Genomic DNA, 15000 nt, shown 5'->3' on the forward strand with positions numbered 1-15000 from the left:
CTGTTTGTTTGATGTTTATGAATGTGTTCATGGAAATCATCCTATTTCTGCTTTTTCATTATAATATGCATAATCATTTCTGTATGTTATACCTGTGAGGTTTATAGACAAGTTGTTAACGGGCTGTGGTGTCACAGCCGTAGACTCGGACCCGAACAGCGTGAGCTTCTGCTGGTTCAGTCCGTATGTTTGTTCTGTCTTCATCAGTCCTGGTGGAACCGCATGTCCAACCGCTTCCGCAGACTGAAGCTCACACACACGCTGAGGCACGGACTCTCCACCAATCGGCTCGCTCCGTTCCCCGATGACCCCGCCCTCCCCCTGGACGCCACCATGAAGGCGCGAGACGACAGTGACCCTGAGGTCAGCGCCGAGGTCATCGCCAGGAGTAAAGACTGCGGTACAGGGTCAAGGGGTTAGAGGTCGTCAGGGCTGTCAAATAAAAAAATAGAATTTCAAATATTTGTTGAAATGAAAAAAAAAACCCTGAACAATCGAATTAATTCGATTAAAAACCATTAATTCGAATTGGTGTGTCAAGAGGCGCGCATGACATGATGATGACGTCACTGACGCGGCGTGTTTCCGTTAGCTTATCCAGTACGGCGCAGAGCGGCGGGAAAAGGCTCTTCCTGCTGACCAAACTGGCACATCGGTCAGAGCTGCGCGCGCGTGTGTGTGTGTGTGTTTCATCGGCTGCCAAACACTGTCAACAGAAAGCGCTCCACACTTGTGGACACAGAAGGCAATACAGCACTTTATCCTCTAACGTGGAGCATTGCTTTCAGAATTCAAGTAAAATTAGAATTTTGCTAATATTTTAGAAAGAAATTGTTTTGACAGCCCTAGAGATCGCCTCATGCCATCCCGTCTTCTCCTTACTGACGCACAGAACACCGCAAAACCATGACTCTGCTTTGTTGCAGGTTTAAACAGAACAGGAAGTGGGAAAGATGACTTCCTCATCACGACAATGGTACATTTGTTTAATATATAGATGTTAAAGTCTTGAAGTGTGTGTTTCCTGAAGCGTGATGTGTGTGTGTGTGTGTGTGTGTGCAGCTGAGGAACGGAGCTCCACTCGCTCGCCTGCCCAACGAGAAGCTGAAGGCCGTGATCCCTCCGTTCCTGCCGCCCTCCCAGTTCGAGCCGTGGAGTTCAGATCGCGGCGGGAACACGAGACCCGACCCCTGGAGTTCTGATCGCGGCGGATCCCTGAAGGAGCGGAGCGGGAACACGCCTCAGAGACCCGGCAGAACCAGCGCCAACAACTCTGACGTACGACGCCATCATGAGAAACATCAGCCCGTTTATTTGGGGGTTTTCCTGGATTATCCAGATGATATTTGTTCTGTTTAATGAATCATGTTTTCTGTAGATGATGTAGATGTGTGTGTGTGTGTGTGTGTGTGTGTGTGTGTGATTTGTAGACGTCCATTAGTCGAGTGGTCAGCAGGTCCATCAAGTTTCCCAGCATCACCAAAGGCCCCTCCCCCTCCAACTCAGGCAATTATAACTCCGCCCACTCCTCAGGTGGGTCCAATGGTGTGGGAGGAGTCAACCGTCACGCCTCTGACTCACACAACCGCTCAGGTGACTCCGCCCATCGCTGACATCACACATCTGTAGTAACAAGATTGACAGTTGATACTGATCACATGTGGAACAGAATTGAGCTCAATAATGACACTGTTGTCTTCTGTAGAAATTAAATTTGTTTCATATTTGATGAAGTTTCCACTATTGTGTGTGTGTGTGTGTGTGTGTGTGTGTGTGCAGGTGGCAGCGGTGCAGACAGTGTTCTCTCTCAAATCGTGGCTCAGAGAAAGAGAGCGGCTGGTTTGATTGACAGCAGGACGGTTGCCGTAGAGACGCCGCTGCCCTCTGACATCATCTCACCGGACAGTACCGGCAGACGGGTATCTCTGTGTGTGTCTGTGTCTGTGTCTGTGTGTGTGTCTGTGTGTGTGTCTGTGTGTGTGTGTGTGTGTGTGTGAGTGACTCTGATCCTCTGTGTGTGTGTGTGTGAGTCAGTGACTCTGATCCTCTGTGTGTGTCTGTGTGTGTGTGTGTGTGTGTCTGTGTGTGCGTGTGTGTGTGTGTGTGTGTGTGTCAGTGACTCTGATCCTCTGTGTGTGTGTGTGTGTGTGTGTGTGTGTGTTCCAGAAGCTGGATCTGCAGAAGCGTCCTCAGTCCGGGAACTCGTCCAGGTCTAAGAGCACGTCTCCCACTCTCACTCCCTCTCCGACGGCCTCGCCCAAACCCCCCGCAGACTCTCAGTCGTCCACGTCATCATCACAGGCCCGATCCAACTCCAGCAGCGGCACCATCACCGACGACGGTCTCACACACACACACAAACACACACACACACACCAGCAGCGACATCATCACTGACAATGGTCTCACACACACACTCTCACATACACACACATACACTCCAGCAGCGACATCATCACTGACGAGGGTCTCTCTCTCTCACACACACACACACACATGCGAGTGTGAGTGTTCTCTTATTTTCTTAAGAGAAAATAAAATGACATGATGTGTTTATGCCGAGTTCAGACCGCACGATTTTGGCTCGCCGACAGGTTTTGAGAAATCTCCGACAAATGCCCGAAATCACAGGCACATCGGCGCTCGTTCACGCGAGTGACAATCCTGCGGTGTGAATGAGCAGAGACGCGATCTGGGAGAGTCGAGACGTCCGTGAGATATTTGGCGTGCTCATATCTGGACCTGTCAGCGATTCACAATCCTGCCGTGTGAAAAGTGTTCTGACCCGAAACTACATCGGCGATCACCGACAGCCAATGAGAGCGCAGGATACAGAGCAGCGGGAGTTCGGGGAGGAGCTATAGTTCAGGCATGGCATTGTTTCAGAAAAAGGGGTTTCTTCTCGGTCTATTTGGACCCAAGAAATGGAAGAAAAATGATCAGATATTTGGCAGGAGCTCCCGTGTCTGACGTTTCATCTGAGCTGATCACAACCGGGTCGAGAAAGAAAAAAGTCTCACGTGAGAACTGCGGTCTAGCCCGTGTGATGATGCGTTGTGTCCTGGTCGCATCTCACGTGTGTTTGTTGTGAAACGTAGTTTGTGCGCAGCGTGCTCCACGGAGATGTCTCTTTCCTATTGTAAAGTCATGCGGTGAAACCTGTCGCGACCCGTCGGTCAGTGTGAACACAGCAGCGGCTGAACGCTGGCCACGGTAGTCACGCAGTGGGAAAAGAGCGGCGACCCGACTACTTTGAAAATCGTGCAGTCTGAACTCGGCATTATGGGTGTAAATGAGCGTCTCTCTGCCTGTGTTTATCTCTGATTCTCTCCTCAAACACAGACGAGCTATCCGGGATTCTGAGGAAACTTTCTCTGGAGAAATACCAGCCCATCTTTGAGGAGCAGGAGGTTCGTCTGTCTGTGTGTGTCCATGTGTGTGTGTGTGTGTGTGTGTCCGTGTGTCTGTCCGTGTGTGTGTGTCCATTTAAACTAAGTAATGTTTTCACATTCACATTCATAATATACCGGAAAAAAGAAACTGAATGTTTTGCGTCACTGTCAGTCTTTTAACACTCCTATCGTAAAACTGTTGTCAAATTTGACGTTTTTGGCACTTGTTTATCTTGCACTCTAATTTCCATCTTTACATTTACACGATTTGTGCATTTAGCAGATGCTTTAATCTGACATGTCTTTAAACCGAAGCATGTGTTAAGCCTCTGTATTGTAAACACCAACGCCTCCTTGGCTCTGATTGGCCGGGTCATATTGCCGAGCGCTGTCAGACACTTTTAAAACGTTTGGTCTTCCTGGCAACAAAGAGACCAGCGTCCAGATGATGAACTGTTGTGTCCGTGTGTGATTATCCTGTTTGTTGATGTCGTGCTGGACGCAGGTGGACATGGAGGCGTTTCTGACGCTGACGGACGGAGACCTGAAGGAGCTGGGCATTAAAACTGACGGACCGCGACAGCAGATCCTGGCGGCCATTTCAGAGCTGAACGCTGGGAAAGTGAGTTTCTGCACCTCGGTTTGAACTACAGGCTCAGTTTAACTGTGAACGTGATGAATATCTTCTCATGGCAGGGCAGGGAAAGACAGATCTTACAAGAAACCATCCATAACTTCCAGTCTTCGTTTGGCAGCAGCGCCAGCAACCCTCGGCCCGCGGGGCGCCCGCGCTGTGAGTGACGCTAACGAACACACCGATGCTAAAACACACTGATCTTCTGGCCACTCACATGTGCTCTCACACTGATATTAGAGGCGTTTAAAGCTTTTCTAATGAAATGTTACAGCGTTTGCTTTAAATGTCAGCTGTGCATCCATTACTTTGCTCTGGTGCTCATAACCAACCCGTGGCCGGCACGACCAGCGACCACTCATGCACACACGCTCGTGTTGTGTGTCGTCCTGATGAAGTGTGTGTTCAGCCCCGTCAGGCTGGAGTCGACACCAGCTGCGGTCCGGCAGACGCTGAGGGAAGAGTGAAGAGCGGGATGAAGGTGTAATACCCTCGCCTCACGCCAGGGGGCGCCGCGTGATGATCGGGTCATGAGCAGAGGGCATCATTGATGGATATTCTGTTCTTTGGTTGTGCAGGACTATCATTTATTATCATTATTATTTTGTGTTTTATTTGTACTTATGGAGTGTGTTTAAGCACATTTGTCTTTCACTCTTCTGAAACTGTTTCAGTGCATTGAAAATAAAACTATCTTAATGCTTTTGGTACATTATTAAATCCCCTTGTGGTCAATAATTGTATCCCTTAACTCATCATTGATCACCAAAATTACATATTTAATAACAAATTCCTTAAATTTTTCTATTCCTGCCTTAAAATATCTTGAGTATAACTCGACACCCTTGCCTCATTTAGTATGCGCGGTTCTATGAATATGCAAATGAGCCCCTCCTCCACTCACTCCCTCAGAGATCCACTGGTTGGCGATCACACGTTGATCTGATTGGTTACAAGGTGGTTTGTGACGTCAGAAAGACCAAAGCGTGTTTTTGAGACTGTCTTTGGTTCACTGCAGTTTTAAGGAGGAAATACTCAGCAATGCTGTCCACTTATCAACGCACACATGTGTGTGTGTGTTACAGCGGATTAAACACACCACACACACACACAAACAACATTAAACGCTGGATTCTTTCCACAGAGGGACTTTATTAGACCAGTTTCGAGGTCATGCGTGTCGCTTCTTGATAGTGAGGACGGGTCAGATGATCCGCTGTCGCAGCAGAAGCTTCATCAGATCTGGGGTATCAGGAGGTTAGCACCTTTAACTCTTCATCATCTTCATCATCATGTTCCTCAAACCATTCCTGGACGATTGTGAGCGAGTGGAGCATCTCTAACTCCCCAAACAGGTCAAAGGGGCCGTGTGAAAGCAGAGGATGAGAGCACGAGTCTGATGTCGGTGAGTCACGGATTCACTGCTTTCATCGCACTGCACTTTTGCATTTGCTTTAATTGTCCTGATACTTGAACTTCTTGCATTGATTAAATAGAATGAAACTCTAAAAGTATGTGTTGAAATAAATTAGTTTAGCCCTACAGTTTATTCATATTTCACAATGTAATACTCTCACAGCAAACAGAGCAATTTTGTCTTTACCGTCCCAATCTCGTTCTGCTCTTCAAAAATGAATGAAACTCAATTTCAGACCATGTGTGTTGTGTTGGATGTTAGCTCAGAAGTTGTTGTGCTAACCCTGAGGTCAGTGAAGGCCAGGAACAGCTCTGAGCCGGATCAGGTGTGCCGAGAGTTCCTGAATCAGTGACTCGGTTCATCACTCGATCTGCCCTCGGCTCGCTGACCTCAATCACAGCGGATTTACTTCCAGCCCACTGAACATGCCTGATGTTTGCAAACATGCGATTACTCATGTCCCTGCTTCTTTCTGTGTGTGTTTGTGCTCAGAGACTTAAATCATCTGATTAAACCGAGTCATTTCTGCCAAATACATAAAAATAACAAGAATCTGAGCATAAACAGAGTCTTACTGAGTCTGGAAAATTGAGCACAGCTGATCGTTCGTTGTGATGGGTTTCATTGCATGATTGAGTTCCTGTTCAGTCGCGTGACTAAGACCCCATTTACACCTGGTATTAAAACGCGATCTGTATCCAGATAAGTTATCCGGATAATAAGTACCGATTCCATTTACACCTGGCCACATAAATGTGTTTTTGCAAAACGGATATAAATCCGATCTTAAACTCCCGCGTTATATGCAGATTTAATGGATTGCACGCCACCAAAAGCAACAGATCATCAGCTAATTTCCAAATCAAAGACATCAGTAAGAAAGTGGCAACAGCGCTGGTAAGATAATTTTGTTTCTTTACTTGAAGATGATTGTGTGTTAAGCGTCTGTGACTTACTTTCACTTTTATTTGCGATGTTTGCACGTTGGCTCGATGAATAGACGCTCATCTGCGGTGATGGGTGATGCGTGTCGCAGTAGCGCCGTCATATCTGACTATAACATGACATATAGCCTATATAACAAGCTCTCACTCGTTTATTTTTTGCATTTTTGGGAGGAGAAAACATATACATATGTGGTTTCAACAACCAGATTGCGTTTACACCTAGTAAAGATCCGGACACAATGCGAGCCAGACTACCTCCAGATGTGGTCAGGCAGATCCGATCACGATCCGATCACAACGCGTTTACACCTTGCATTAACATGCGTTTTTTATTATCCGGATAACTTATCTGGATACAGATCGCATTTTAATACCAGGTGTAAATGGGGTCTAAGGGCCAGAAGGGCCAATGGCGCATGACGACGTGGGCATATATATGTATATATTTGCATATAAAGGCAGTCGCAGGCCTCGTTCCCCCCCCTGTTCTGAAGTCTTTCCCCGAGCTGCTGCTCCCTCATCCACGGCTCCGGAGGGAGGAAAGCTGATTCTTGTCAAAAGGAGAAAGATTTAACCTGTTTAGCTATGCTAACGAAGGGCTAATACGTTTTTCTCACACAGAAATGTCCAAGCACAGCAAGAGTCCTTCCCCTGTTAGGGTTTAGGGTAGATACAAGTTTTAAACAAACGACTGAAACAATTAGTTTGCAAAGTATCAATCAAAGAAGCTCAGCTTTTGCAAAGGAAGTAACTACAGATCAAGTGAAGCATCATGTGCCATGAGATTAACGTTATAGATTCATGTTTAAAACAGATATACTGTATTTTTTTAGTCAATTACAGTCGATATAAGCAGTATGCTATTTAGAAATTCCTGCATAAGGTGGAGACCATTTGTGCAAAAATATTTCATTAGCTGCTCACACATTAACTTATAAGTGCTCAATCACTGTTATGGGGGTCCTGGGATTGTTTTTCCCCTGTAAAGGGTCCCTGGCCTTAAACTGTTTGAGAACCCCTGGTTTAAGGCATCAGATGTACAGTGGGTTGTGTGAACGGTTGCGTGCAGAGAGACACCCGATTGTGTGTCAGTACAGTGAGGGATTGTGGGAGATTAAACAGGATGATCCTGTAGAGACGGGATTCGGGAGATGGGATTTATCCTGCATTGCATCACAACACTCAAATATCTCTCTCTCTCTCACACACACAGACACACACACTCGCACTCTCTCTCTCACACACACACAAACACTAAGCAAAACATGATTTAGAAGGTGATGTATGAGCAAATGTCTTCAAGTTCCTTATGGTCACAGTGAGTCATTTTCAATAAATAAATAAATAAATAATTAACTAATTTTAGTTGTAATAATATATATATATATATATATATATATATATATATATATATTAAAGTAGCCTAAACGCACGAACCGAGAAGCATATTTGTATCCCTAAATAAATAAATAAATAAACGTTTAGCCATACAAATAACAAAACAAAACAAAACGACACTGTATTCGGCAATATGATTGCTCTCCTGCACTGACAGCATTATATGAGAACTGAGCTGGACGATGACATCACGGTTTACTCCAGAGCCGCTATATTAATGAACTAAATTAATAACTTTTTTACAACCAAAATGAACCATCACTGAAGTTACTTGGACTATGGCATTATTTCCTTCAAGATCTGCTGTACAGCCGAAACAATCTTTGTTGGCATTATTTTCCTGTTATTATATTACTGTAAGCTGCTTTAAAACCATCAGTATTGTAAAGGCGCCATAAATAAATCGGACTTTGACGACACACGTCACTCTCGGCTTCCATACCGCGCGACTCTGTCCGGTGTCGGTCGGTCTCAGTCAGTGTAGACTCGCCCGAGTCGCAATTTATGCAAACAAACAAAAGATAATGATATACAATTCCCCACAAGTGCTTTAGTAATCAAGAAAACTTCAGAAAGTTTGAGATTTTACCACATGTTATCCTTTATTATCGTTATTGCGCGCCGATGATCGTTTCTGCTCATTTCCAGTCGATCAGAGTGTGTTTCCTGTCGAATAATTCCCGCTTTAAACCAAGAGAAACAGAAATGAGCAGATCTGTTCAACTTCAGGAGGCTTTTCTTGAAATCCGGTGTTTAAATGTTTCATCTTTTATTCCGTTAAAATCCGTCTGTCCATGACGACTTCATATGAGCTTCTGAAGAGACGGAGGCAGAGACAGATCCCTCCCCTCAGTGTGTGTGTGTGTGTGTGTGTGTGTGTGTGTGTGTGTGTGGGGCTGAGAATCGCGTGCGAAGAGTCCGGCGTGTCATTCTGTGGAATCCGCCACCTGAAACACAGTATATAACAGCAAACACACACACACACATACAGTCACACACACAAAAACACAGTCACACACACTCGAGTCTCTGCTCCTCCAGCTCACTCTGCGCTCGATCTTCACACCAGGTACTTTATTTTGATTTATTGATTATTAGATATCAGCTCTCGCTTTGAATGTTCAAGGATAAATCTTCATTCATTCATTTGATTCTCTGTTTTAACTATAGAGTCAGACTGAAAGAAGTGTGAGTGATGAGTGATGTGATGACTGCATGCACACACACACACACACACACATACACAACTGTTTATGATGATGATGGTTATCACTGAAGTCTTGTGTGTTTCAGAGCATCAGCTGAGGATGATTCCTCCGGGAGACTGTCTGTACGCCGGGAGAAAGAGGAGGAAACCCGTGCAGAAACAGTTAAGACTCGCTCTACTGTACATACAGTAGCACACAAACACACACACACACACACACACACACACATATATATATATATATATTACAGTGGCGTAGGTTTGATTTTTAAAATTGGTGGGGACAGGGACATCAACATATAAATGCATTTTAAGTTTTGATCAAAATTATTGCTAGGAAAATATCAGTGTCACTGGATACTGTGGGACACATCCCTGCCCTAAATCCTGCCCCTGATATGTTATCATCACCATAAATCATCAGTGTTTAGAAATAAACTCCTCACTGGACATGATTGCTTTGAAAGGATATTGGACATTTAAAATGCAGATGTTTGGACATTTAATTTAATATTCAAAAATCTCCTGTATTGAGCTGGAGGATGAAATCACGGTTTACTCCAGAACGGCTGTATATATACCGGTGTGTGTGTGTGTGTATATATATATTAATAGATTAACTGCGATTAATCGCATCCAAAATAAATGTTTGTTTGCATAATATATGTGTGTGTGTGTGTGTGTGCTGTGTATAATTATTCTGTATATAGAAATACACACACACACATGCATGTATATATTTAAGAAAATATGTTATTCATATATTAAATATTTATATATAATATAAAATAGATTATGTATTTATAGTTCTTAAATTTATACATGCATGTGTGTGTATTTATATATAAAAAAGAATTATACACAGCACACACACATATATTATGTAGACAAACTTTTATTTTTGATGCGATTAATTGCAATTAATCTTTGCACAGCCCTAATATATATATATATATATATATATATATAAATGATCTGAATTAATAACTTTTTACAACAATAATGAAGCATCACCGAACCTCCTTAAGCTGGACTGCGACGCTATCCTCTTCTGGACACACACTGTGTGTGTCATTATTGTCCTGTTATCTCTGTGAAGCGGCTCGCACACACTCTGTTGTAAAAAGCAGTATAGAAATAAAGGTGACTTGATAATATCAACGGTTATTATTATTGGTAAACAACAAAGTAATGAAAGTGTAAACGCTCACTGACGCTGAACAACATCAGAGAGTGAGTCAAACGATCCAGAGTTTGAAATGACTATATTAAAGCAAATTAACATGAATAAATCCTCAAACGGGTTTAAACTGCCTGTAACTGTAGATTCATAACTCTTCATAACTCCACTTTATCGTTGCTGAACAGCAGTGTGTGTTTCAGATTTACTGAGAGAACAGCGTCTCAGTCCAGCTGAAGGAAGGCGGATCAATCATATTGTTGAATATTAAATGTAACTGTCCTGAGATGAAGCTTTGCCAGTATTTATGTTGATTAATATATTACTATTTTTATATATATGTAACCTCTTCAGAAATCAGTCGCTCTAAAGCAAGTAAAGCTGAACTTGTGAAACGGGTCGATTTGTGTTTATTTGAAAACTCCTTCTGCCGTGTTTGTTAGTTTATTACTGGATATATTCTAGATGTTTCTGCTGTCAGGTTAAGTGACCTGTGCTCGGGGTCAGGGGTCAAAGGTCAGTTAGGTGATTCATGTGTTTGATTCAATATTCACCTTTAACCCTCGAGAGTCAAACTGGGGAATTATTGATGATTGTTTTTAGGAAGCCTCTTGTTTGTAGACATCGGAATAACTGAACGTTATAGTCGACTCTGACGTGGATCTTTATTACAGTATGTTCACTTCTTGTCTTGAGTAATATTTGTGTGTGTGTGTGTGTGTGTGTGAAGCTCGTTACAGACATTAGGAACCGGATTTTTCTGTCGCTGAACATTGCACTACATATTAAAGTGTCACTGGATCAGTCCATGCTGTGTGACTCTGGTATGCTGGGAAAGATCAGAGTGTGTGTGATCCGGTCAGTTGTTCATAAGTGTGTGTTGTGTATCCAGCAGAAAGCCAGCGCCGGCGACGGAGAAGTCGAACCCGTCGAAGCGTCACCGCGAGCGCCTGAACGCCGAGCTGGAGCGCCTGTCCAGTCTGCTACCCTTCTGTCCCGAGGTCATCTCCAAACTCGACAAGCTCTCGGTCCTGCGCCTCAGCGTCAGCTATCTGCGCGTCAAGAGCTTCTTCGGCGGTAGGACACCTGTGTGTGTGTGTGTGTGTGTGTGTATTTTCCCACCACCACTAGAGGGTGTATGAGAGGTGAGACTCAGGGAATGCTGGGATGTTGTGCCTGTAAACGGCTGCAAGTGTTTGTGTCTCAAACATTTAATAACTGATGTAGAATTTAGTTTAAGAAATAATGATTGCTTTGGAAGAGCCCGAATCATCTCTCAGATCGAATATTGATGACAGACGTCATTGTGATCACATTATGAAGCTGTTCTGCCGCTAGGATTCATATTGCAGTTGTTCTGCTCTGCTAGCCTCGGAAAACCCAGACAACTTCCGGCAAATTTAGATTTGCTCTGAAAGTTAGTCTGGTGAAGAGCTCATTCAAACCCATTTCCAGTCCGCAGAAATCGCGGCACCAATCAGAAACGTTGGGGCGGGCTTTACACGATGACGACAGCGGAGCGACGCTAAAGCAGATTATGTACATTTACAAAGGGCTGTGACGGTTATAGTTGAACACCGTCATTAGAACTCTAAAACCGCCAAAATCATGTTATCAATATTTTTTTCACAAACATTTTTATCATTGAGAATGTTTAAATACTACTATCATCTTACGAGGGAAGCGGAGGCGGAGTTAGTGGAGCTTCAGAGACTGATGCCGCTACTGGAGATGATTGACCTTTACCGATCAGAGCGCGCTGACACGGAGTAAAGCCTTGTTTATATTATACTCGACGCGTCCGCACGAGCCCGAAGGTGCGCGGCAAAAATGACGCGTTCGGCGCGCAAGACCGACCCCATTCCCCTTAAGGCCAATTTATACTTCTGCGTCGAGGGTACGCCGTAGTGCACGCCGTTGGCTACGCACGTAGGCGACGCCGTTGTGAGCATTTATACTTCTGCGTTCAGGTCTTGGTTGCTCTGCAGTACTGCTCCGAAACGCTAGTTGGCGGCGGAGGGTTTTATTGTTCCACTGTGTTTAGATTCCTCGCGGCTAGGTTACTACAAGCAATAGCGACTGAAAGAGAGCTGATCATGTTGGAGTTGGAGCTTATTGAGGTGGAAAAACAGTTCACTTTAGTGAAATTACTAAAACTGAAAGGCAGAAATGAGAGAAGACGTCGGAGGAGATGTGTGGAAATCATAGACAGTGGTGGAAATGCGTGAGAAGGTACGTGCGGAAATGCGTAGGAGGAAATGCGATGCTACCAAGCCGACCAATCACCGATCTTGCGGTCCGCGTCGTCGCGACGTGTAGTTACATTTTTGAGGAGGTGCACGTCAGGCGACGGCGAAGGGTACGCGGTATGGGACACGTCTGTGCGTATGCTACGCCGTACCTACTGCGCGCACCCTACGCAGAAGTATAAATTGGCCTTTAGCTGTGCGCGTGGCTCTTTCTGTAGCGGCGCCGCGTCCGAGGATGAACGACTCGGATCTGCCCGAGCATGTACGTCTCACCCATAGACAGTAAGGTCTCACCACACCGGCGTGTCTAAATTGCAAAGTTCGTTGCAACGTTTTTCTTTTGTTAAGGTTTTGTTTACTGTGTGTGATAATGGAAAGCACATTCGCTTATAGTTGTCTTGCTGTTAATTTTAAATAAACGTAGAGCAAGTAGTTCATCAGATTGTCTGCTCGTTTATTCAAACAGAACGTCGCTCTGCATACGTCATCTCCTTCAGCGCTCTGATTGGTTTTAGGTCTATCCAATTCCGCCTTTGTGGCATTTGATCTACGTCCGCTGGTGACGCCCCTCTGGAAGTGATTTGTCTATGAAGCTTTGCCAGACCATAACTCTGACAACAAACTGAGATGGTCTGGGTTTAACCCGGCTACTGCTCTGCAACTAATGATCAGTTTAGACTTTCAGATCAGCGCACACACACACACACACACACACACACACATTACTAATTCATCATCGGTTTTCAGTATGGGATCTTTTGTTGTGAAACGTCCAGAATCAACTTGTTTAACACACACTCAAAGACCAAAACTTTTATATACAGCAAAAGAGACGTACACTGCACTCATTTACATTTTAAAGCATCTACTACTCGAGCGACTGCTTGAGGAATGCAAACATTTAATAGACAATTTGAATAAATGTGCTTTAGCAATTTTTTAAATCTAAATCATTGATTTACTGAAATGTGAAAACTCTCGTACAGTATGTGTTCTTATTAATTCATCAGTATCATTATTACAAATATCTCATTATAGTTGAGAAATATCTCACAACTGTTGATCACATGAGCAGAAAAAGATTGAGCAAGAAGTGTCTGAAATCTCATCCTGCACAAACCAGGAAGAAGGAAGAAGACCAGATCCGGCACAGGAACAGAGACGTCAGCGCTCGTGTGTGTGTGTGTGTGTGTGTGTGTGTGTTTGAAGAATAAAGAGGGAAACTGGAGAGAAAAGGAGAGAAACCACAGCGCTTCCATGTGTGTGTGTGTGTGTGTGTGTGTGTGTGTGTGTGTGTCACAACAAACAAAATACCTCAAATTACCATGGCAACATGCTTCCTTGACAATTATTTGTGTAATTATTATTAATTAATATTATTATAATTATTCCAGAACAAATAATAATAATAAAAAATTTAAAATAATAAATAATTCTACAGAATTCGTAATATGTATGGTTTAATTCATAATGAGTGTGTGTTAAAGACTCGTGTGTGTGTGTGTGTGTGTGTGTGTGCTCAGGGAGTTAATGGAGTGGAAGTCTGTGTTGGCCCACATCAGTGTTGGTCTGTCAGAGCCGATTGTCGTCAGCCGCGGGGAACCAAACGCCTCGTGTTTCTGATCTGAGCAAATACAGCTTCACACTCCGCCGGGTTGCAGTGTGTGTTCGTCTATCATTCCTTTTCAAACAAAGATCATCACACAGAATGATGATATTTCAACACAGTCTCTCAGTCTTTTGACGTCAGCCTGTTCTGAGTCTGCTGACTGCGACTTAAAGCCAACACTGAGCTTTTGTCTGTTTGCTCTGCTTCTAAATCAATTTGAGAAAAATCTTAATAGAAAAATTATATATATATATATATATAATTTACATTTATTCATTTAGCAGACGCTTTTATCCAAAGCGACCTACAAATGAGAACAATAGAAGCAGTGAAACTAACAGTAGGACAGTAACCCCTATTAAATGAACACAGGTTGTTGTTTTTAGAGAATAGAAGAGAAGAGAAAAGAGAAAGTGTTTGTATTACTGGATCAAGTGCTGTTGAAAAAGATATGTCTTCTGGTTGGCTTGGGCAGATGTTTCCCCAGCAGGAACCGTCATGGTGAAGGTCCAAGATAGAGATTTGTGCCTCTTTGAGCTGGTACCACAAGATGACATTCGCTAGCAGAGCGTGAGTTTCTGGATGGCAGTAGTGAGTTTAGATGAGAGGGAGCAGAGCCAGTGGTTGATCTATAGGCCTTGAATTTAATGCGAGTGGCGAGGAGTGACCTGTGCTCTCTTCGGCTCATTAAAGACCGCTCTGATGCAGCATCTGGATCAGTTGTAGAGGTTAGACAGAGCAAGCTGGAAGAGCATTACAGTAGTCCAGTCTGGATAACACAAGCGCTTGGACGAGGAGTTGAGTACCATGTGCTCCGAGCGGGCCTCGAACCCGGGTCTCCGGCATCAGAGTTGGGCGCTCTTTACTTGCACAGCAACTACTAGATGTCCTCCGTTACACATGCTCTGATAGGAAGGGCCTGATCCTGCTAATGTTGTGCACGGAAAATCTGCTTTTCTAGCAGTGT

At 44.0% G+C, this 15000-nt stretch overlaps 2 protein-coding genes across 11 annotated transcripts in view; both read left to right on the top strand.

Annotated features, from left to right (window-relative positions):
* The window catches only part of anks6 (ankyrin repeat and sterile alpha motif domain containing 6), a 30027-nt gene extending 24714 nt beyond the window's left edge, over positions 1–5313 (top strand). For 3 of the 5 annotated variants that reach the window (XM_089125847.1, XM_089125846.1, XM_039656278.2), the window contains 10 exons: positions 208–400; positions 927–976; positions 1063–1278; positions 1431–1593; positions 1780–1919; positions 2167–2341; positions 3343–3410; positions 3898–4014; positions 4089–4185; positions 4436–4736. In XM_089125847.1, the coding sequence (XP_088981973.1) occupies positions 208–400; positions 927–976; positions 1063–1278; positions 1431–1593; positions 1780–1919; positions 2167–2341; positions 3343–3410; positions 3898–4014; positions 4089–4185; positions 4436–4482 (1266 nt within the window). In that variant the 3' untranslated portion in view covers positions 4483–4736. Of the gene's footprint in view, positions 1–207; positions 401–926; positions 977–1062; positions 1279–1430; positions 1594–1779; positions 1920–2166; positions 2342–3342; positions 3411–3897; positions 4015–4088; positions 4186–4435; positions 4737–5170 lie in introns of those variants that run through there. The other 2 variants (XM_089125849.1, XM_089125848.1) reach the window with 2 other exon arrangements.
* ahrra (aryl hydrocarbon receptor repressor a) overlaps positions 5287–15000 on the top strand; it is a 29364-nt gene continuing 19650 nt past the window's right edge. For 3 of the 6 annotated variants that reach the window (XM_089125850.1, XM_089125851.1, XM_089125852.1), the window contains exons 1-3: positions 8248–8857; positions 9082–9157; positions 11068–11252. In XM_089125850.1, the coding sequence (XP_088981976.1) occupies positions 9096–9157; positions 11068–11252 (247 nt within the window). In that variant the 5' untranslated portion in view covers positions 8248–8857; positions 9082–9095. Of the gene's footprint in view, positions 5432–8247; positions 8858–9081; positions 9158–11067; positions 11253–15000 lie in introns of those variants that run through there. The other 3 variants (XM_089125853.1, XM_089125855.1, XM_089125854.1) reach the window with 3 other exon arrangements.

The sequence above is a fragment of the Pimephales promelas genome, chromosome 22 (genome assembly GCF_988280905.1).
Source record: "Pimephales promelas chromosome 22, fPimPro1.hap1.1, whole genome shotgun sequence".
In the NCBI taxonomy this organism is placed as follows: Eukaryota; Metazoa; Chordata; class Actinopteri; order Cypriniformes; family Leuciscidae; genus Pimephales; species Pimephales promelas.